This window comes from Panulirus ornatus, chromosome 51 (assembly GCF_036320965.1).
Source record: "Panulirus ornatus isolate Po-2019 chromosome 51, ASM3632096v1, whole genome shotgun sequence".
Lineage (NCBI taxonomy): Eukaryota > Metazoa > Arthropoda > Malacostraca > Decapoda > Palinuridae > Panulirus > Panulirus ornatus.
Window position 1 is genome coordinate 3,479,928 of NC_092274.1, and position 23,347 is coordinate 3,503,274.

The 23,347-nt window shown below is 45.6% G+C and overlaps 1 protein-coding gene across 6 annotated transcripts in view; it reads right to left on the minus strand.

The window, feature by feature from the left end:
• The window catches only part of LOC139764840 (kinesin-like protein KIF2A), a 100,648-nt gene that overhangs the window by 69,982 nt on the left and 7,319 nt on the right, over positions 1–23,347 (minus strand). The window contains exon 1 of one of the 6 annotated variants that reach the window (XM_071691824.1): positions 21,462–22,180. The exons of 2 other annotated variants lie outside the window; for them this stretch is intronic. In XM_071691824.1, coding sequence (XP_071547925.1) covers positions 21,462–21,948 — 487 coding nt within the window. In that variant the 5' untranslated portion in view covers positions 21,949–22,180. Of the gene's footprint in view, positions 1–21,461; positions 22,181–23,347 lie in introns of those variants that run through there. 3 more of the 6 variants (XM_071691826.1, XM_071691825.1, XM_071691827.1) reach the window with 3 other exon arrangements.

Sequence of the window (23,347 nt, forward strand, 5' to 3'; positions counted from 1 at the left end):
TGCGACAGAAGCAAGAAAAAATAATTACGAGACTCACCTGTACTGTGACTGAAGGTTCAGGCTAAAAAGACAGGTGCTTTACGGCACTTCAAGGCTAACGACGAGTACTTTAAATATACTGCAAGCAGAAGACATATGCTTTTAAGATACTGCAAGCTGATGACACATGCTTTAAGATGCAGGAAGCTGAAGACATGTATCTTAACATAGGTGCGTGCACGCTAGAGACAAAAATACTTTACGACAGGGGTCAGATGCTACAAGATACAGACACCTACTTTAATAGACAGTCAAGTATCGGCGAGTCGATGACTGGGGGAAGATAAAAGGTCAAAATATCATTCTGATCAAACGCGCAGCACAGAAACACACACACCCTCCCCTCACCTCACACGTTATTTTATCGATGAAAATAATAATATACTGCCGTCAAGGTTAAACACGGAAGACATAATCTTCACACTTTCACCGTAAAGTCATCAGACACGCACACAAAGTAACTCGTCTACGAACTGCCATCGTCTTCGTTAAGCTGGTAATCACCAACAAACAATGGTCCACTCGGCAGAGATCACCACAGTTCTCTATGTTATCGACTGACACCACAATACACAAGCAATAACCAATGGTTGTTCAGACACCCGTGTACTATACTTGACTGCATCGTTTCTACTGAATACCCCTCTACAGTGTCGACCCCCACTCGTCCACCTACTTGGAAATACCAGAGCCACAATAACGGGAAATCCCAAATACACAATTCCTTCTCCCTGATATACATTTTTTCCGGTGACACTTTTACTCGATCTAGAGACTTATATCTAATTCTTAATATACAAAGATCTGGCTTACATACAGGGTAAACCTTACACACACACTACCCAAGACTGTACAGTGCCCTCATTACTCATTACAACATCGAAAGAAACCAGATATGATCATCATGGAAGTCGTTCACACAAGCGGGTTGGCCGGTGACCTTTTATGTGATGATGGTGACGCAAGAGTAACCCATGTACAGTGATCATGGTAATACTCTGAAATATAACTACCCATGCAAGACGCAGTAACAACGGCGACCTTGGCTCGATGACTCCAGGCCACAGAGGGCCGTCTATTATTTTATTCACCACGATATTTTGAAAGTTCACTGTGGCATCTTGCGTCGGACCAGCCAGGACGCTCATGGCGTGAGGTATTCTGATAGACGAACTCAAGGGGTTTGGAATGGGATAGAGGGACGCTCTGGACTGTGTGTGTGTCGAGACGAGGATACGACCCCTTGCTGGACTACGTTCCTGTTAACTGCCGATCACCACTCTGCAATCCAGAAGAGTATGACGACACACCATTAACATCAAGGGTCGTACCGCCGTGATTATCGTCTCTAAAGACCCTAATCATAACGACATCAAGAGTCATTACCTTGTTAAGAGATCAATCATTCGGATAATGAAAAGAAAATACAAAAAAAACGTTACCATAGAACCCATTGTAAACACACCAATAAACCACTCACCCCTCAATTGACCCACCCCATACATGTTTAAACACTAAACCTATATTTTTTTTGTCTATCTAGTCTCGCATCTTGTTACTCTTAAGTACCCTACAACCAACAATAATATTTTTGTTGTTAATTGCTGTTAACAATGACAAAAAAGTATAAATATGACTGTGCGAAAGAACGAAATTGCACATTAGTGATCCAGACGCACAAAACCTCATCCCATACCAGACTCCCTCACACCTGGAGGAATGGAATTTGACGCAGACTCTCTTGAGGAGGTCAAGCCGCCACCACCCTCCCTCCCCCTTCCCGACAAACTGACAAACTACAAGCTAGCTAGGTAGGTAGGTAGGTGGGTGGGTGGGTAGGTAGGTAGGCTCAACGGCTGCTGTCACATTTAACTAGGACAAGGTCAGCCTCTTCTGGTGGCCAAGCTCTGGGGGTTATTGATCTCAACACTACGTTCACGCCGGACCTACAGAGGAACCTCCTCCTCCTCCTCCAGGCTCTCATCATCAATACCCCGACGGGAAAAGGTTAAAAGGTAAAAACGCGGGATCAGGAAGCTAGAAATACGTCTAGGTTATATACGATTTCAATCAACTGTACCATGATACAATCACATCATCATCAGTGCTATAGACAGTCCAGAGTAAGACTCTACAGCCCATCGCAAGTGAAAAATACCCACAGGCTCCAGCGAAGCAGCGCACAAGGATACATGACAACGGAAACTACAGACGATACACACCCACGACCTTAGCAGAACAGGACCAACAGACATTGGGGAGATCAAGAGAGAGAGAGAGAGAGAGAGAGAGAGAGAGAGAGAGAGAGAGAGAGAGCGAGCCAGGATGACATCCCCAGTACCGTGAAGATGTCACACACACACCCACACAACCAGCGGATGTTCACTACACCTTGCCCCCATGTCCCCACTCTCCTCCTCCAGAGATCCCTCACAGTTAACACCAGCATGAGCAAGCGGCTGAGAGAGTCTGGCCTAAGGTGAACTGAAGACAGTCATACAGTCACGACGGCCGCCGCTCCTCAAGGTCAAAAGAGAAGCTTCCGACCGCCACTTTCTCGGGCCAAAAGCCGTGCTTGCTCGTCGTATCCCAGCCAAATGTCTCCTACCCACTTAAATACACGCGTCTTCTTGCTTACTTCTCGTGTGCCTTCTACAAGGCCAACCCCTGCTAATCTGGCTCCTGGCGACACACGCGACTGAGGCGCGCGTGTGTGTGACAATAACAGATGTCTGTACTCAGCCAAGCTGCCGTCGTATCGCTTGAAGACACGACCCCCACCTTGCATAAGTAGCACCGGTATGCACGGAAACCGATGACCATATCAAAGAACACGGCATAATAATGGTTAGTAACGAGTTACCCACAGCGGCTCATCCCTGCCACATAACTTTATCGACTTCCACAAACGTGTTACAGGAAAACATACAAAGATAAGACGCAATATTATGCTCTCCCCAACTCGTCAACGTCCATCGCAATCAAACTACATAAAATATTGTTTTCAATCGACTTTCACTACCTCGTGCGCCGTCTTGAAACAAAGTCTACCGCTGAATGACAGTACGATCATCCATCGCTATAGCTTTCCATGCTTGGACATTCCCTTCCCTAAACAGCACACCATTTCGCACAAGAGAACCACGGAGCCTCTGTACCTTAGGTGATTCTCTCGATATCCACCGACGACAACATGAACAGTCAAACTCCTTTCGACAGCAGACCCATCTAAACAGCCGAGGGTTAAACTGCTTGTTGACTATTTCAGATTACACCCTAACAGCCCCCCCCCCCCCCCCCCGCCCGCATGACAAAGAAACAAGACTAGAGAGAGAGAGAGAGAGAGAGAGAGAGAGAGAGAGAGAGAGAGACTGTTTTCTGAAGACTGACTCACGGTGTTATTGTTTGTTCTGTCGTAGTCAACACAATGCCATGTTTGTCTGGGCCAAACAATGAAGCCCGTGAATACAAGGGAAAATGGGTAGTAACTGCCAGTAACCCTCTATGAATTACCTACACCACCGAGGCGGCGCTCCAGTTACCTCAGTCCTTCCTACTCTGTCAAGTCTTTCATAAGACTACCAAGTTGTGTTGCCCAAGTATTCTGCCCGACACTAAGAGGCTAGTAAACTCTTCCCTATATATATACAGGAGAAGCAAGAGCGACGAGGTGATGCATCATCACCGGGAATACCCGCCCTAAATAGAAACAAGCGAAATGCATAAGCATTCGTCCCCCCTACCATACCGAGCAACGTCCCGTCCACGATGGCACATTGTTCCGGTCATCATTAAAGTACAAATCAGTGCCCCGCCGTACACGTCCTTTACTTCATGATCATCACGACATTAATTATAATCACTGAATGCATTCAGTCACGTCCAAACTACTCGGCCAGAGGCTAATCACCGCGTCCTGTAGACGAGCAGGCCAACACTCCCCCATCACCAGTCTGGGCTACACAGTGCGGCTGCAGGATGCGGCTTCGACCCTTCACCATTCAGCCTCCAGCTCGCTCACTATCCATCACCATTACTCCTCACCATCACCACCACCACCAGCAGGAGGATCCTGTGCCAGAGCCACAGAGGAGAGGAAAGGTCAAACCAAGAACCAGGCCGGGAGTCACCGCACCTGATGATCCGCCACACACACACACACACACATGTGCATGACCTCACCACACTCATCCTGGCGCCTTCTGCACGACGACGGTACGACCCCTCCACCACCACGGTACGACCCTTGAGCATGACCACACCGACGGCCATGGTCTCTGACCTAAACCTTACGGGGTTAGGTCGAAGGCTACAAGGCCATCGTAGTACCGTCGTGCTCGAAGGCCGTACCAACCTGGCCACATCAGGTCTTCCCCCACCCGACCCCGAGACCATAAATTTCATGATGACGAGAGGAATATAAAACTTCACTCGCGTCAACCCTCCAAAAACTTGACGTCCTGACCACCCGATTATGTAAATACTGCCTCCCCTGATAGCAACACGGCAGCGTGGCGGCGGTAGCGAAGATGACACGACCCCTTCTGTCGACTTTCTAATCCTGACGGACGATTAATCTACTCTAGAAGCGAGGAGCGTCCGGGGGGGTGGGATCGGGACGAGCAAGTTACATGACTCAAGACAACACAGCTGTGTTCCCGGGTGGCACACACACACACACACACACATACACGTTCCCCTTCCACCGGCCCACCCTTGTGGTGTCCCTCTGTGGACCACTTGCCACACTACCGCACATTGCCAACACCAACCAGAGACGCGGGCAACGTCTTAATTACTGCTGATGCGCCGGCTTGAAGCTCATAGCGAACTGAAAAAAATTCCTGTGAACTCATGTATTATTCTTATACAGAAACTGGTTTAAACAGCTTGTACTCTCAAGTTGGCTAATTCCAAGGATTCAACTACCGAACGCGAACGTTCGACCCATGGCTATGACGTGTTGACCTTTGACCTGAGGCTAGGTTGTTATACCCCAAGGGTCGTACGTACTGCTTTGCTCAAGGCCATCATTATACCCCTGGGCCGTATAGCCATGCCCACGAGATAACATCTCGAAATTCCTGAGCCTCTCCGAGTTAACACACGCCTCAACCAGTCTCCTCAGTGGGAGATTCGAGATATGCATTATTCAGTGGGTCTGAGGTGAGAGATAATGTCACATGTAACGCCCGCCACTGGGGACCAGCTAACGACTACTCTATCCTAGGTATAAGCTTCCACTGGCTCACCAGTAAGCACCCACAACCTCCGCCAGTCGTCATCCACGACCATCACACTCCCGCTCACTCACAATCACAAAGTCCTGCCAGTACCGCTGAAAACAATGTGCTTCTCATATACCTGCATACAGCAACAGGGAAGGAACAGAGAAGGGGGCCAGGTGAGGATATTCCCTCAAAGGCCCAGTCCTATGTTCTTAACGCTACCTCGCTAACGCGGGAAATGGCGAAGGTTGAAAGAAAAGATATATATATATATATATATATATATATATATATATATATATATATATATATATATATATATATATTAGCAAGAGACATGTTACTTGTATCTTATGAGATAACGAACACGACGTCACTCTCCAGGACACAGCCACACAACCCACCCCCGGCCCAACACACACTATTTTCGGTCTACTCCCTCACAGTTCAGTGCTTAATTAAGCATTCCACACAACGTAGTAACACGGAATCCTAGATAACATCATCCCATCCACTTGACATTTTCGTTAATATCCCTACTCTTAAAACATCCTGGAAACCTGACAACCACATACATGAAACATCTACATAAATACATATGTACGACACACATATCCTGTTTATACCAAAGGTCCATTACAACACACGCCACACACACACAAAAACAACACCTTCAGGATACAACACAGCACTCGACAACTTCCAATTTACTCCACAAGTAATGTAAATCATAGAGAAACGTAACCAGCACTTTCAACAGAATATTCACCGCTTTCCCCTGTCATTACCTGTTGCCTAGAGAGGCGACGTACCCGAGGATTTCCCAGACCACAACATATTACTCAACACACACACACACACAAGGCTGCGGACGTTGAGAAGATAGCTGTGGGAGGAGCAAGCCCCACCACACCCCACCCCCACGCCACACCCACCTGCAGGCCACACCCCGCCGCCAGTCGGCACCTACCTCAACAACCAGAAAGTTCCACACTTACCTGCAAAGAATTTTTCTTACTCCTGTTTTACCACAAACACAACACGGATCTCTAAACATGAAAATCAGGTGCGTATGTAAGTAGGTGTGCGGTGCTGTGTGTGTATACACGTACACAAGGACTTAAATCACACGTAATCTGTCAAATCACTTACTTAAACCCAACGATGACCAATACCTTACCCAAGCAACACCACACAGTATGATCTGCCATTATCGTCTAACCTCAACACGATCATCACTTTAAAACTTCCCATACGAAACTTCCACGACGGCATTAGCGGAGTCTGACCCTCCCGTACATCGCTGTCCGTGTGTGTATATATACATGCATGCAGGAAGCATGCTAGCCTGCCCAAGACCCTCTTCCTTCCTGTACTGATCCATGCGGATATCGATCCTGTGTCGGTATAACCGACGACAACGCAGCCAAAATCCCCAGCCTATCATCACGGATCCTCATACGTCTTCCCTCCATATGCACCTCTCCAGACACACCCGGTCATCAACAGTACATCACATACACTATAGTGAGCACCTGGTGTGACTTATCTGATCTAGTTTATCTGGCTGTGACGAAGCTGCGGGTTTAAAATACAGCTCCCGCCAACGTGGGACAAACCCGTGCCTACAATAATGAGAGAGAGAGAGAGAGAGAGAGAGAGAGAGAGAGAGAGAGAGAGAGAGAGAGAGAGAGAGAGAGAGAGAGAGGTGCAATGAATCCAGAACGGAAGCGCGTGTTTAGCGTGACCACTTGCAGGTCCGCCCGGGCAACGATGACGGGCGGAAATGAAATTCCCGTTGCTGTGAACTCTGCAGCGATCACTACTGCCAGGGCTAGACACACACACACACACACACACACACACACACACGTGTCGCAATGAGCGTGTCAAACATGCTAAGTCCACTGCCATCTCAGCCCACGCCACCACGTCAGAGACTCGTCCTCCTCGGCACGTGGACATCCCTTTGGGCTCTGGCTCTCCACGAGCACCTAAGACCACGCCACCGCCCACCTCCTGACCACCACCGCCCACCTCCTGACCACCGCCCACCTCCTGACCACCACCACTACCCACCTATTCCTCCACAAGTTACTCCCCCCTACCCCCACCTCTGGTCATCCGGGAAGAGGAGGCTTCCAATGAGACACGAAGTTCGAGCTCAGCACATCGGTCCTGCGTAGGAAGAGGCGAGAGCACCATCGTTTTACCCCACAGTGTATCAGGTAAAACCCCTCCTGCTGGTCGGCTGGCAACGCACACGAATTGGGGGAATTTGCATACGTAGGCACGCGGGACCCGGGAATACAAATTACCCCAAACAGCCTAAATGTAGCCTGCATCCTTGGACAGACGATAATGGGGGTTAAGGTGAGAGAGCTGCTTCAATCATCCAGTAGACCGGTCCAGAAGCCAGAACGACACAGCCACGCGTTACCCAGCGATACAACCACAATGTGTGTCCACACTTACAACTAACAACACCCTACGCTCATTCTAGAAATGCTATCAGGTCAATCTTAATACTCGAAACACACGAGGATAGTAGTAAACTATACACATTACCATATAAACTAAAAAAAAAAAATACTTAAACCAAGACATATACATATATATCATGATTGATGGAGAAACTCAGCTACAATCTAGATGGATACAAAAATACTTAAACCAAGACACATACATCCATATATATTATGGTAGATGGAGAAACTCAGCTACAATCTAGATGGATCATGACCTACCAAATCCTACATCTTAAGCCCCTACTGAGAGATTCATGAGACCTGCCACGGTGGGCGAGGGAGTTTATAGACCCAGGCAAGCAAGCAAGCACTCATGAATTCCTCATGACCCCCTGAACCCACCGCTGGACAAATATGACCTTTTTATATGCCACTTTCAGTGGAGGGCGACGGCGAGAGGTTTTCCACCAAATTCTGCTTGGAATCCCGCGGTCCAAGTCGATCTATCTCAAGCTGTCTTAAAGTGCAGCAACACTGTATACGTCGTGCACGTTCCAAGCAAGCCTTGGAACACCATGAAATCTTGCGTCTGAACATGAAAGCACCATCTTTAAAACTAGAGTTATCAGATCCGAGAGAAAATCGTCCTGTAGGTATAACCGCGACCTTCCTTGGACTTGGGAGGAGAGTGAGAGATAAGAGATGTTTACAATATGGCTTGGTAGCTCCCCCAAGGCGTGGGAAAGACGGCAGAGTAGGTGTGTGTTGAGCACAGGAGATCAATGTCCCTGGCCGGTGGCGCCCACACCATTGCCACACCTCCTCCTCCTCCTCCACATCATCATCATCATCATCCTACACCAACTGCTGCCCACTCCATTCCTGGTTTACCTGTGTAGGTCATCATACCCCATCACTGGTACACCTGTGCGGATAATGGTGGGTATCATTACAGAGTCTATAGCCATTACTGGTACTAGTGTGGACAGTGATGGGATATGGTGAGCTGATAAAGCAGTGTGGGTGTGTGTGTCACAAGCAAACTTCCATCTCCCGCTACTGACAGTATACACCGAGCAAATCTTGCTCTAATAAGCTAATATAGCACAATACGCTAAGTAGTTAATAAACGTAATTACCCAAGCCACAACAGGTGTGGTAATTGGTCGGTGCGCGTCTTTCCAGAGCGTAATTACGTATCTGCTCAGTAAGAGAGGGAGTTTTACATTCGTGGAACCCCCCATCTCTTGAACTTTATTATCATACAACTTTTAAACTTGACTGTAAGTATACACAACTTCTACCGAACATTTTTTTTTTCCACTACAAGCTAAGCGTGTACGCTTAGTTTTACAACTCGTGCGGCCCCACGTGTGAGTGAAGCTATTTGTAACTACTTGGTACACTAAGAGGAGGAGGGTGTCCTACCCTCGTGGGGTCCCATCTCCTTGTTCTTACTTATTCATACGAGTCCAGTTCTACATTCCAGTAACGACCTGCTGGTTCAGTGTGGGGAGAGGCAGTTCTACACTCGTATAACTACCTCCTGGTTCAGTGTGGGGAGAGGCAGTTCTACACTCGTATAACTACCCCCTGGTTCAGTGTGGGGAGAGGCAGTGCTACACACATGGGACCTCCGGCATCTCTTGAACATTCGTGAACTATGACAACACAGAGCCGTTCACCAGCGGTACCACGAGCCGCTCACACCAGGAAAACTTCGTTAAGACTAAAATGTGTGTGTGTGTGTGTGTGTGTGTGTGTGTGTGTGTGTGTGCAAAAGGGCAAGTACACCTCAAAGAAGTATGATTTGTGAACCTCTAATCCTAGTGGAGTCAGAGCAGCATATTAATCATGAACCCGAACATGAACCTAACCTAACAACACGCATATAGCTAATAATCCTCCTTAAATCAATATCGTCTCCTTGAGAACGACTACAGACAGATACGACTCTTGAGTACGATGACACGACCTTTAACCTGACCATTGAGACTACACCACAGCCCAGAACATCACAGCCGTCATGATCAATCATAGCGCCGTCTTAGGTGGTTAATTAAAAAAAAAAATAAAACACATATGACCACAAGCGCCCGTGACCTATCGAGAACTGACCTAAATAGTGACGGCATTCGTTAATGGTACATATACAGTACAGCTAGGTACACTATGAGGCAAGCCCTCGCCGACTGCCCCGCGGAAGGAAGGTCAATGCTATGACGTAGAGGATAACATGTACGTACAGACACAGGCACTAAACACACACACACACACACACACACACACACATACCAAGACGACCACGGTACGGGTTCTGCCCTCTCCCTCCTACACCCACAGAAAACCCTCTCCCTCCTACACCCACAGGACACCCTCTCCCTCCTACACCCACAGGACACCCTCTCCCTCCTACACCCACAGAAAACCCTCTCCCTCCTACACCCACAGGACACCCTCTCCCTCCTACACCCACTGGACACCCTCTCCCTCCTACACCCACAGGACACCCTCTCCCTCCTACACCCACAGGAAAACCTGTTGTGAACGGAGAGAGACTGGTGGTTGTGGAGCTGGAATCTAAGCAACAAGTGATACCTGTAAACAGTTAAAACAACTAATTCAACCAAAATGTGATACTGATGAAAGAATTCAACCCAAAGCTAACTATTTGTGGGGGCAAGTCCTCAAACACAAAGTATAAAAGCATAGAGAACACCACAAGTTGAATGAAAAAAGAAAAAAAACGCAACTTGCACATGAACAAAGGCTGAACACCTGAAGGAACTGTGAGAAACAGAAAAGACAATGACAGACATAAATATGAAGATGAAATTCTGAGGATCATTAACCCGCTGCAGATAATAATAAAAAGAAAATTATTCAATACGTGACCCCTCTCTCATTTCCTCCGTCAAGAAAATATACATGAGAAAGTATACTCCTACATTTCGTCATACATCCAAAAAAGAAAAAAAATACTGACACCACGTCATCCTCTCTCTCACACACACACAAGCACATGCGCACCCTGCACACAATGTCAAGTGGTTCAGTAAACGAGTTCAGAGGCATGTCGGAGCAAGTAAGGGCAGACAAGACTTGAAAGGGCACGTAAGGACTGGCAAAGACCGAAGGGCAACCAAGGTCGCAGAGAGGAGTAATGACAAGTAAGCAGCAGGAGGAGAGGTCAGAGGGTTGTAGTGGTACAGCAAGTGTGAAGGGTAAAGGTTCACACCGGTCATCACAGCTCCCGGCCACTCACGATACAGAAGGCCAACAGATCAAGCATACACCAGAGTATCGGGAATTCATCAATTGAGGTTCCCAGGACATGGGTGTGAGGCGAAAATGAGGACGACTGGGAACGCTGGATGAGAAATGGGGGCAAGTGATGAGAGATAACAGTGAGGCCGAGAAGGGTGGGAAGCAACTGGGGTAGGATAGGTGATGAGAAAAGGGCAGAGACAAGAGCAATTAATGAAAGCAGAGAACGAGAGAGGCCAGACATCACACAGGTGTGGCACACGAAGACAGTACTGGGTGGAGGTGAGGGTAAATTTCGGGGGAAATTAGATCCTTCTCGTACATAAGGTCAGGGGAGTGAAAGTGACATTTATAAAAGAAAAAAAAAAATGTGGTGTACGTAGGGAACATATGAGCACCAGTAAAAGTGAGAGGGCTGGATTGTGGAGTACAGAGGAAAGGGAGAGCAAGCGAAGCCGAGGACAGTAGGAACGTGTGTGTGTGTGTGTGTGTGTGTGTGTGTGTGTGTGTGTGTGTGTGTGTGTCCTGGAGGGAGGGGGGACGCCAAAGAAATACCACACGAGATAAGGAACTGACATGAGAAGCGAACGTTCTAACCTAAATACGTCATTGCATGTTTGCCAGCCCCAAGCTAGACCTAGACCTAACCCCCCGACACACACGTCAATAATTACTTTAAAATCAATTATAACAGTCTACCTGAAGGAATTATTCCTGCCTTGGTCTCTGACCAAGTTCATCAATTTCATACGTCTACATAACTCTGTATCCAAAAAGAGGCTAACAAAGTCAAATGAACAACCATGCCTTGGCAACATTATCCAACACCAATCTACGATCCAGCAAGTAAAATCAACAAAGCACAAGAAAGAGAGAATTTCACAGCAATTTTACACTATGGCATTATTTCTTGATAAGAACGAATACATTTTGTTTTCTTTTACAATCACTGAACCCGTGAGCACAACGGTACGACCATTGAGGCACAGCGGTGAGCTCAACCCTTTAAAAGTGTCATGACCTATTCTTTGACCCGACTCGGAGATCAGGTTAAAAGGTCAGGTCGTTGTCCCGTCGTGAACAAGGGGTTACTGTGGCCTGAGGCTACCCTCTCCCCGCCCCTCCCACACACACACACCCTGGTCACTCAGCGGCGTGCGTGTTTTCCCAACACGCCATAACTGTTAACGGACGGATGGCCCGATACCGTTAAACCATACACGCCATCTGTCAAAGTACATGATTCACATATTTTTCCTTTGCGATACGTGCCGCTCCTCGTTTAACTATGTACAGCAGGTCTTGTCGACAATGATATACAACACAAGAAAAAAGAATGAAAATTAATGCCACATCAGAGCCTAAAGTCAGCTACGTGTACTGAGAAACTAAGCTAGTCATGCCTGTCCACGGTAAACCATAAGGCTGGTTTAATGCTGTGTACGTGAAGAAATGATGCCCAAGCCAGTCATCTGGAACTACAGATGAGAACAACCACACCACAGTTACCACATGTAACCATGGGCACAAAACCTGTATACACCTCCCCAATACCGAAAAAAATTTATAAAGGTTTTCTTTAACCCTTACTTTCTAATGGGAATCTCGCTCGTGCCTTCACACACACCATAACGGTCACTAAAGCCACGGGGATGCAAGAAAATGCCTTTTTTTTTTTTCCTGTTCTTGGTGGAAAAAAAAAAAGAATTCTGTGTATGTTTGGGTACGCCATGCGTGTCCAGACTACACTGGTCGACAGAAATGCCCTTCGCACTACTACGATGTATTCAACGAACACTGAAAATCTAACCTGTTTCTGTGAAGTTCTAGCGACAGTGAAGGTGAAGAAAATTTCATAAACACAAACATACATTATATATATATATATATATATATATATATATATATATATATATATATATATATATATATACTGCCGTAAGTCACGCGAAGAAACATGAAGCATGGTAATGTCCCAAGTGCACTTTTGTGTGATAAATACTTCGTCTGGGAGGATATCATGAGACTTCATCTACAAGTGAGAACAACCTAAGAAACTCACAATCGTCTAGGCTGTTATCATCAACAGACGGTCCTTGGATTGCATAATGTCTATATATGGATGGCTTCCCAAACTGGGAACCACATACATCTAAAGTATATGTTTACATATCAATCTGTTCGCGTGTGGGACTGACAGCGCATTTCTGTACCTATCCCTATAAACCGGTGAGCTTATATATATATATATATATATATATATATATATATATATATATATATATATATATATATATATATATAAACACATGGGATAAAAGTACAATAATACCATGCCATAAAGAATCGCTTAACCAGTCACCAAGGTCAAGTGTAGACCCCCAGACCTCTGACTATTCTGGGAAAACATGAGCAGTCAGCATTTGACAGTTGCGTGATAATTACGAGCTAAATGAATATGGCAACATCTTCACGCACAGGAATCGTTGGCCGCGCTCAGCGTCTGCTGCCCCGTGCCTGTGATCGAACTTAAGGCCAGCAAAAACCACTGCACTGCACCACCAAGGCAATGAACTCCCATGGGTAGCCATTTTGACTCAGGACCGGAAATTCGAAAAAACGCCGGGAAAATGATTCGCTTGTAATGTGAATCACGTCCGTGTCACAGTCAAGATGGTGACATGTTGGAAAACTACGTGACAGACGAGTGAGACGAGGAAGTAGGGTGATATATCCGACCCTAGGCTCTTGCTGACGTGTTGTATGAGCTAACAATTTTCTCCCCGGCAAATCTCTTCCGTGTCTGGGTTTGGTGTTTGCCGAGTTAATACCGGGAAAAGAAAAATGTAGGAGGTGCGGAACAATAATGTTTGTTGGCATGTGCATGTCTAACGGCCATCTGCAGAGCGCCTGAGCCAGTTCGCCAACATTCAGTAACATCTCTTAACAAGAAGGCTTCCCCACCCTCAAGGATAATTATATTTCCTCGAGCGTCATAAACTAGCAAGAAAGAACGAGCATTCATGGCAGATTATTTGATAAAAAAAGGGGGTTATCCTTGTAGGAATCAATCATTCGTACTAAGAGTGAGGGAGGGGGGAAAAAACTAATCAAAGAAATGCAGTTACTTCACCAGATGCTATTCTGAGAGCAGAGAGCAAAACCCGCCCGGGCTGTGACAGTCTGTTGCTGCTGGTGGGGAGGAGGGAGGGAGGGAGGGAGTGACATTCCTTACAGCTCCCACACTACCCTGGCTGCTGCTGCTGCTGCTGTTCCCTCTCACTTGCCTCCTGCACAAACTTTAAACCTCATACATCCGCAAACTCACTCTGAAACCCTTTATAACTGCAACCAGAAATGTTGATCAACAATAACTCGTATCTACATTTGAAAGTAATGATCTAATAGTACTCCACGAGCATAGTGGCTTTAAAGCAATCTACAACGACTATATATGACCATTTATCTACCGAGATATACGAGAAGAACGTCAATTCAAATATAAGTTACAGAATCAAGTTACCAGCACCCTTGAGAACATTCAAACGCAACGGTGACCTTAACGTTCCATCCCGCCAACAGAGCCGATCTGTCCCCACTTAGGTTCCACTAAACACAATCAAGCCAGCAAAATAAGATCATTGGTCTGGTGCCTGATGGTAACACCAACAAGCCTCTCCCGTAGAGGAGAGCGCTCTCGCCCGTTACTCCAACAGTTGAGGTTGGTGAGAGGGAGCGTGTTATGACCGGTGGCAGCAAGACGAAGGCGTGGTGGCCTGGCGGTCGCCGCTCGCGGGAACACCCCCGCCGACACTGACTCATCCAACGTCCGAAAACACTCTTTGCGGCTTTGACGTCGTAAGAGGAACGCAACACAAGATCTATCTACGTTCCGGACACCAGAGAATACTTTCTACACACCAACCATAATCTAACAATCATGCAGGACAGGTTAAGACCCAAAACAGAGTAAAATGAACATCGCGACCGTTGGTAAGACGATACGCCTCTGGCCACACATTCAGAGATGGAGTGTTCATATGAAGCATGCCGTCTCGTGCTTCTCCAAAAACAAAAGCAGAACAAACCCTTCACTACAAACATTCCAAGTGTTGAATCGGCTTAGGATCTATCATTCCACTCTGCTCAGCTCAGAACAGTAAATACGAACCAAAACAAGTCATTGCGGCCCCACGCACACTCGTGGTTTTCTATATAAACCACATCCCATCTCAGTTCTGTGTTCAAAACGGTACGAAAAACATTCCGATACAAGCCAAAGTTATTATAACAGCCAAGATTACTTTAAAATACACTATCACCGTCGACACTGGCGAGTATCGCTCATTTCATAACAGTGACCCAATAATTTTAAACGTGCGAAAGGATAGAAACAAAAAATTATCACAATGTGTCATACGCGACGCCCCTTCCGCTCTAGCTTCACTAAGGGAAACGACCGAAGCGTAATGACAAATGAGAGACAAACATCCCTATTTTCTAAACGAGTTTCGCCACAAAGACAATCTAGAAACAAATGGCGTTTCGAAGACACAACCAAACTAGAAGTGATGAATTACAGAATAAACAAGACAAACTTTCTGTCCAAGGTTCCTGGGCTAAGGCATAGCTGACAATGCACACAGAACGATATGCATTACATCGCATTAACGGACACGTCAAACCACTTGGGAGTTTGGCCAACGGCTTCACGGCCACATCTGGACAATTCAGGAAATGCGGTAGGGAGGGAGCTCTCGAGCACACAGTATCCCGTAAACCATCCCACTCACTTGGTGACGAGACAGAGGAACCCACCTATTGTCTTTATGACTACGGGCCCCCACATGCCTCATCTAAATACAATACCATCCTGTCTACACTACGTGTTTGTCTTAGGCAGTTGTGGCCTGACCCAGAGAAACGCTTCTCACCGTTACATATATACACATGGCATTTGTTATAGTCTAAACAGGAGATTCACGGATGATAATCCCTTACAAAAAAAAAAAAAATGTTGAAGCATTTGGTAGAATTTACTGCTTCCTGCAGAAGTAATCCTGGTGCGATGAAGAGTTCCTGGAAAACCTACCTGTTTACAAGACTTGCCTTCCTTCTTCAAAAATAAGTAAGCGTCGGGATTTCCTCTGGTGCAAGCGGTAACCATAATCATTTACATTTTGCATTTGGTGAAAGCATTTATCATCATGCAAGGCTTAACGTTTTGGAGGAGGCAATACATATAAAATTCTAAGTCTATATTCAATCGGATAATCTTTAGATATGCATTAAAGAGCGGAAGACGTTTTCCCTCAAACTCTGCGACACATGTCCTTCGCAGTGTTCACCGAGGCAAGTCCCACAAGGCTTTGACACTGTAAGATCGTAAATATTAAGCTATCTTCTTTTTGTGACAGGTCTGCCTTACATTCCACGATGTCAACATCGTCGACCCCCAAAAACCCAAGCCAGGTAGCTCTACCACACTTACCTTCTCGATACCCACACGCTGCTTGGGAGAAGACCTTTTAAAAATACCTCCCTGTGATGTCAACTACTATTCGACATTTGTCTTATTTTCAATTTACACCAAATACATTTATCTTCTATCAACTTGCATTCAATTTGGCGATACAATCAGAAACAATGAATATACATTCAAAACACCAAAATATTTCAATAAATCTACTTCTATATTGTTGTACTTCAAACTTTATAAGTATCGAAATCTTGAAATTTAACAAATAATGTTTTGACCATGTCATGCTGGTTACTGTGGGGAAAAAAAAAGCAACATGTAATTATAGAGAAGCCTTTAAGAGTCCGAGAAAAGAATTACCCTGCAAGATTAATTAGAGGTGTTGCAAGAAACACTTGTGTTGCCTACAGTGCAACATAATCATGAGTCAAATTAAGAACGAGTGAATATATCATTTGGAAAATACAAGTTCTATGGCCATAATTGACTTTTTTCATTTATGATCCAGGTAAAGTTCAAAATCCAAACTACATATGGGTCACAGATCACCGAGACCTCTAAGTATAAATGTATGGAGTGCACAGTATAATAATGTTTTCACTAAACAGATGTGAGACTCCCGACCAGCTAATAACTTAAGTGTCTGGCATGACGACCTGCCAACACTGCTGGTGCTTCCCCTACACGAGCATTAATTGAAGTCCTGCTCCGCCTGGCTGCCAATTGCACGTCACACTCCAGTGTGGTATAATCTTGCCTCCGTCCATCATGTAATGTGAAGGTAGCGGGAGAGGGCATAATGCTTCATCCTGTACTGGCAAAGCAAGTCACGTATGCCATGGATCATCTTACATACACACACACACACCTCCCACCCACACCCCACCTATTTCAGGCTTACTTGAGGCTTTAACAACTGAGGCTGTCTACCTAAACAAGTCATATTTACCATATATATATATATATATATATATATATATATATATATATATATATATATATATATATATATATATATATATACATATATATATATATATATATATATATATATATATATATATATATATATATATATATATATATATATAGTGTTAATGGGATGGCCTTGACTGGGTCCTCAACTGCTCGTGCCGTCTCAGCTCAAAAAATAATACTAATTATCTAAACACGGCCCAATAACTGACTGAGCAAAATCGGAAGCAAATAATACAAAGTTCACCTAATCTCGGTAACTGATATTCACAGACGGCATGACCGGAGAATGTCGCCTTTCTTCATTCCCAAAGTGTATGGGCGAGTGGTTGAGGGGAGGAAGAGATGGTGTCTTGTGAGAAAAGGAACTTGACCATCTCTCACCACCCTAGTGGAACCAGTTTATCCAAGTGGTAGTAACGGTCTGGCCGTACACCAACCACAGTTAGTAGCCTCAGACACCATTAATACCAGGAGAGATGATATGGTTTGGTATGGCCGATATGCCCAATTTCTTTGTCAAGACGGCACGACCCTAGAGCAAGACGTCATGTTTGAAGGCTGTCTCGTCATGCTGATGGAAAAGTACCAGGAATTTACAAACGAACAGGCAATAAAGTTGTGTGGGGTTCTTTTACCCAAACTATATTAATGTAAACTTACCTAACACAGGGAGAAACCGTATATAAACCACTCCCATGGTTCATCGAAGCCAGCAGAACGGAACACGGTGAAGCCATGCGCTATAAAATTGAATTACGTAAATTAAACGCACCAAGCCTTCCTTCATGCTGCCTGATTTTTCCGTACAGACTCTAGTTGTGTCCTGGTTGTACCAGATTGTGTTAATATTCATGAACGCCATCTGTCAATTAAATACCCTGTTTCCTGACACAACTGACTGGCTGCTACAAAATTATTTCATAAATACACTATGTACGTCACATAGACTTTTGTTACGTTTACTTCAGTGTATCTTCACCTATGTGACGACAATTACATCTTTACATCCGTAAGGTATTTCCTCTAATCAAGAACCTGATTTTAATTACCTTTCTCTGTTCTTGAGCAAGGGGCAACCTTCAATAGGTCACTTTAACAGAGTAAGCCTACCATGTAGCTTGGCGACACAGTAATGACTATACCATGGAGCTACCTATTCATCATCTACGTCTACATCATGGCTGAACGAGCATAAATTCGTCACTCGGGTCTTCATATAATTACGTAACAGCGGGACCCCCGTCTTGAGTGGCGTTCCTGCAGCTTCAAGGTTCCACTATTCAGAGGCAGGACAAGTTGGGCTCCGCCGAGCAGGAAGGGCCTTGGTGACGCTCTGCTCCCAGACGCCCACTCAAGATGATGCTGTCTGTTAGAAGGTGACTTCCCGCTCGCTGTTTTCCCACTCCCTATAACCATTCCGGGGTATACGATGGGCACACTGACACTCTCAATAATCAATCTCATCTTTCGACACTTTGACTCATACACACAGCACGCGGGTGGCGTGCTCTTAAGAATCGAACCAGACACCATCACCTCCTGCCTACCGAGATTCCACCACTTCTTCAGGGGGTTGCACTTGGGCAGCACAAGGGTACCGAGCCCATCCGAGATCGCACAGGACCACTACGAAGAACAGCCACATCCTAACAACCACTGCGAGCATCAATAAACTGCTAAGGTCCCACTGGCTATATTACGAGCATTTCCACTTGACAGTAACTTTGCAGTCATTCAAAAAAATATATCTAAATAAACTGCCAAATACCGTATCATCAATGTTTATACTTCAGGCCTTCACAAACATCGAGGTGAATTAATATACCTTCTAAACACGTACAAATTCATGCAATCTAAAATATGCCAACACACGTCCGTATGTACATAAAAAAAAAGTCTATAACTTGGCATTTACAATAAGTACAGACTTACCATGTGAATAACATAAATGTCCAATGACACCAATACATTGGTAAAACAAAACAAAAAAAAAAAAGTAAAAATCTTTTGCCATCATCCCAATAGACCACAAAGCAGCATCGCAGTCAGTGGACCAGAGAAAATAGTACTTGGGCAAGACATTATCTAATAATAATTCCAGGAGTGGCCACCCTTTTAAATTCCCACACGCTTCATCCAACCCGCACCCACTTTGCCTCCCGCTATATATAGACATTCTTTTATTTCTTAGTGAATTATGGTACGTCAAATATAGATAGGTACCTTACCTGATCATTCAAATGATGTTATATCTACTTAATGAAACAACCTGATTTAAAAAGTTAATAACAGTCATAACTATTAAAGCTGACCATATCAACAAAATACTATTATATATATATATATATATATATATATATATATATATATATATATATATATATATATATAATAGTATTTTGTTGATATTAAACCTGCAGGTTTTTTAAACACCAACCCTCTTTGCCTTTACCGTCAAATGCCCATTAATCCAAGTCATGTCCAACTGACATCGTCTGCGTCCCAAGCACAGAATGGTAAACAAATCTCATTAAGGTCAACATGCCGGCAATAAACCGTGACCAGTGCGGGCCAGTGAAGCCAGTGAAGGCGAGTATGGCAACGACCACCACCAGAGGCAGGCGGGCGGGCCGGGCAAGCCCAGCTGCTAGGCTCCCATAATGGGGCTTGTCCATCGCTGTTACTGCCCACCACAACTACAACAATCACTAATATTCATGCTAACATCCACCACAACTACCTGCACAATCTCACCCACAACAGTAACTATAGGACACTACAAAATCGAAGACTGCAAAAACTACATTTAATACCTTTACAATCAACAATTCACGAAAAACAAAAGAAACAGTGCAGAGTTACTCTGTTCACAGTTCTCAGCAATGATATGTAGGAAGAGCATCTCAAAGCAAGATGGCAACGTTGGCTAAGGCCGATGAAGCACCTACAAACATTCCAGTCAATTAACCTCGAAGTTGGTAAGACTTCCGAACGAAATAGTGACCTCAGACTCTTAATGGTCCGTTCAAAGGTCATGCCATCATTCCCAAAGGGTCGCAGAGCTCTGTACAAAGGATACATATTCCTAAATCAAGAAAGAAACACTGGGTTTCAAAACTCATACACGAGTCTCCAACCAGGGTAATCGACACTATCAAAGCTTGTTCCATTTTCACAGGCAGTAGCCCTCACCATTAAATTTTCAATGTTAGGACCTCGACAAGATCCTCGTACACAGACCATGTAAGGTGTGAGTGAGGAGGGTCACGGGTGGTACTAGAGGTGGCCGACCTTCTGGGTAGAAGCCGTGGCGGACAACTTGATTATATATTGCCGTCAACAAAATTCATACCAGACATAGCAGTTCCAACCCAGCCTTGCCCCCTCTCACCGAGGGTACGGGCCAGTTAAACCACCCTTTTCACAAGTCCTGGATGAGCTTATGGCTTTTATATCAAATGTCAATCACACCTTAGGTCAATGTGGCTGCCATCACGTACCCTTGGTACATACAAAACAAGTTTAAGGAAGAGGAGGAGGCCAGAAGCCACCCAACAGACCTATATGCGCCGAGGCCATGACCTCGTTCGACCAATGAGTCAGTGTGGTTGGAGGTGGATATGTCTCCATGAAAGGTAGTCCCGTGGGCGTAGCAGCTGGTGCACCAGCATAAAAACAGCATACTCGTATAATTGAACAGTCAATCCACTGGCTACTCCACCATGGTACAAAGTGGAATATGAGAGGAAACACTTCGACTCGGCAGACAGTAAATTTATAGGCACTAGCGGCACTTGAGGGTGTATGAGATGAAGTGAGCAGGTAGCTGACCCTTAACTTGAAATCCTTTCTCTCCTTATTGGATACATCTAAGCGGCTCAGCCACGTTCACTACTAACACATTAAAGTCATCAGAGCGTGTTCTCAAATCAACAAAACTCACACACTGCCAACCTTGTACGTATAATAAACACATTATGACTGAACTTAAATCCACTTTACCTTGTTTCTGACTGATAGGTTTTTTTCCCGATTTCGTCAATTCTATCTTTTGCTGAAGCGTGGGCAGCGAGTTGGCTTTGGAAGTGGGCGCACATTTAAACTTGTTTTTCGATTTGGGCGTGCCTGTGGGCGTCGACGTGGGTTTTCTGCACATTTCCGGGGTAGTCGTGGGCGTGCACACTATCTTATTCTTCATCTTGGGCGAGGTGGTGGGCGTGCACGGAGACCTGGTCTTCACGGTGGGTGTGCTGTTGTTGGACGTGCTCTCCTGTGTAGGCTGAGGCGCTGGACTATCACTGCGATGCTTGATTTGCAACAATGGGCTGGACTGCGGCGAGGGGCAGGACACGAGGTCAGCCTTTCGCGTAGGTAAGGCCGTGGGCTGGAGTTCTTGGGTGGGCGTGGCTTCATTATACTTCCCTGTACAGTCGGTTGCCTCCTTGCTACTACCTTTCTTGTTTTTGTCTTTACTACCGGAGTTTCCCATCTTGGCATTACACAGAAGTCGGGGAAAGAGGAACCCGCCTTCTAGTGAGTTCCAGTATACCTTCTTCCCTCGTAATGGCGCACGAAAGCGTCTCACGGGAGAGATACGTCTTCTGGGAAAATAGTTTCGGGTGGATCGTTAAATCGCATACGACCAGTGAATCACAGATACAGGTGCAGGCAAGCCTGGAGGCCACCATGAGCAGCGTGGTATCCGTGACTGCGGCAGGAGTACTGGGGATGGCTGCAGCCAGGTGGTGGCGGAGCCGCGGGAACTGCGAGGCAGGACGGAAGAGCGGAAGAGGAAGAACCAAATGATCACTAGGACAAGTGAAACGAGTCGCGAGGTCAATTGGTGAAAGGTGATGGGGGTGGGAATAGGGAGCTACACAATATTACTATAGATGATATATGGGACACAAGTATGTCTGAGAATCGGTAAAGGCAAGATCATAAATACATTACATGTGAAGGTAAACAAAGTAAGGATTGCAACAACAACAAGGTGGGCAGGGGAAACCGGGCGCGAGACGGGAACGGGGGACGACACGTGATAACGGCCAAGTCCATGAGAACACGATTCCAAACAAGGGCGTGATAACTGGAGGCGACACCTGTCTATATCCGAAGGTGACACACTGGAACTACGTGCACACAGTCTTCTCTCGTGGAGGAGGAGCTTTGGGAGGGGGAGGGGGTACGAGGGGTAGGGGGTAAGAGGCGGCAGCCTAGCCTGGTGCTGGTGCTGCTGCTGCGGTGATGGTGGCTGAGGCCGGCCGGTGGTGAGTCATGCCTGGAACTCTCACAACACCACAAACAACACGGCTCAATACCAAGGTTCTCATACTGTACTCGTACCCACAAGGGTTAATCCAGATCGTACCCATTTACCTAACACCTCAAAGTATACGTCTGTAAACATGCAAGATCCTTACATAAAGTGCAGGCAATGTGCATCCAGCCACAAGATACCTGACCTGCAACCTGTTCACCTCACGTGGAATCATGAACCTCAGCCTATCATATGACTCACAGCACACTCACCAACATTATTCAACCCCCTTCAACCTCTCTTCTCCAACATTTCATAAAACCTCAGGAATCGCGTTACTTCTAAGTCTAGAAGTAACACAAAGCGACTCCCGATCATATAAAACCTACCTAATGTCTTCAGACCACCCAAATGACCATGTTCAGTATATCTAAACCTCTCAACCCTCAATATAAAATGATTTAAAATACTTTATTTACAAAATTGGACAGTATTGGTGACAGCACGTTTTAAGAGTTACGAAATCCGGCAATCACGACAGAACACCTGTGCGACTTTCGTTTTCAAGAGCAGATAAGTGGTGAAGGAAGGTAGTGGAGCAGGAGCAGCAGCAGCAGCATGGTGCCCT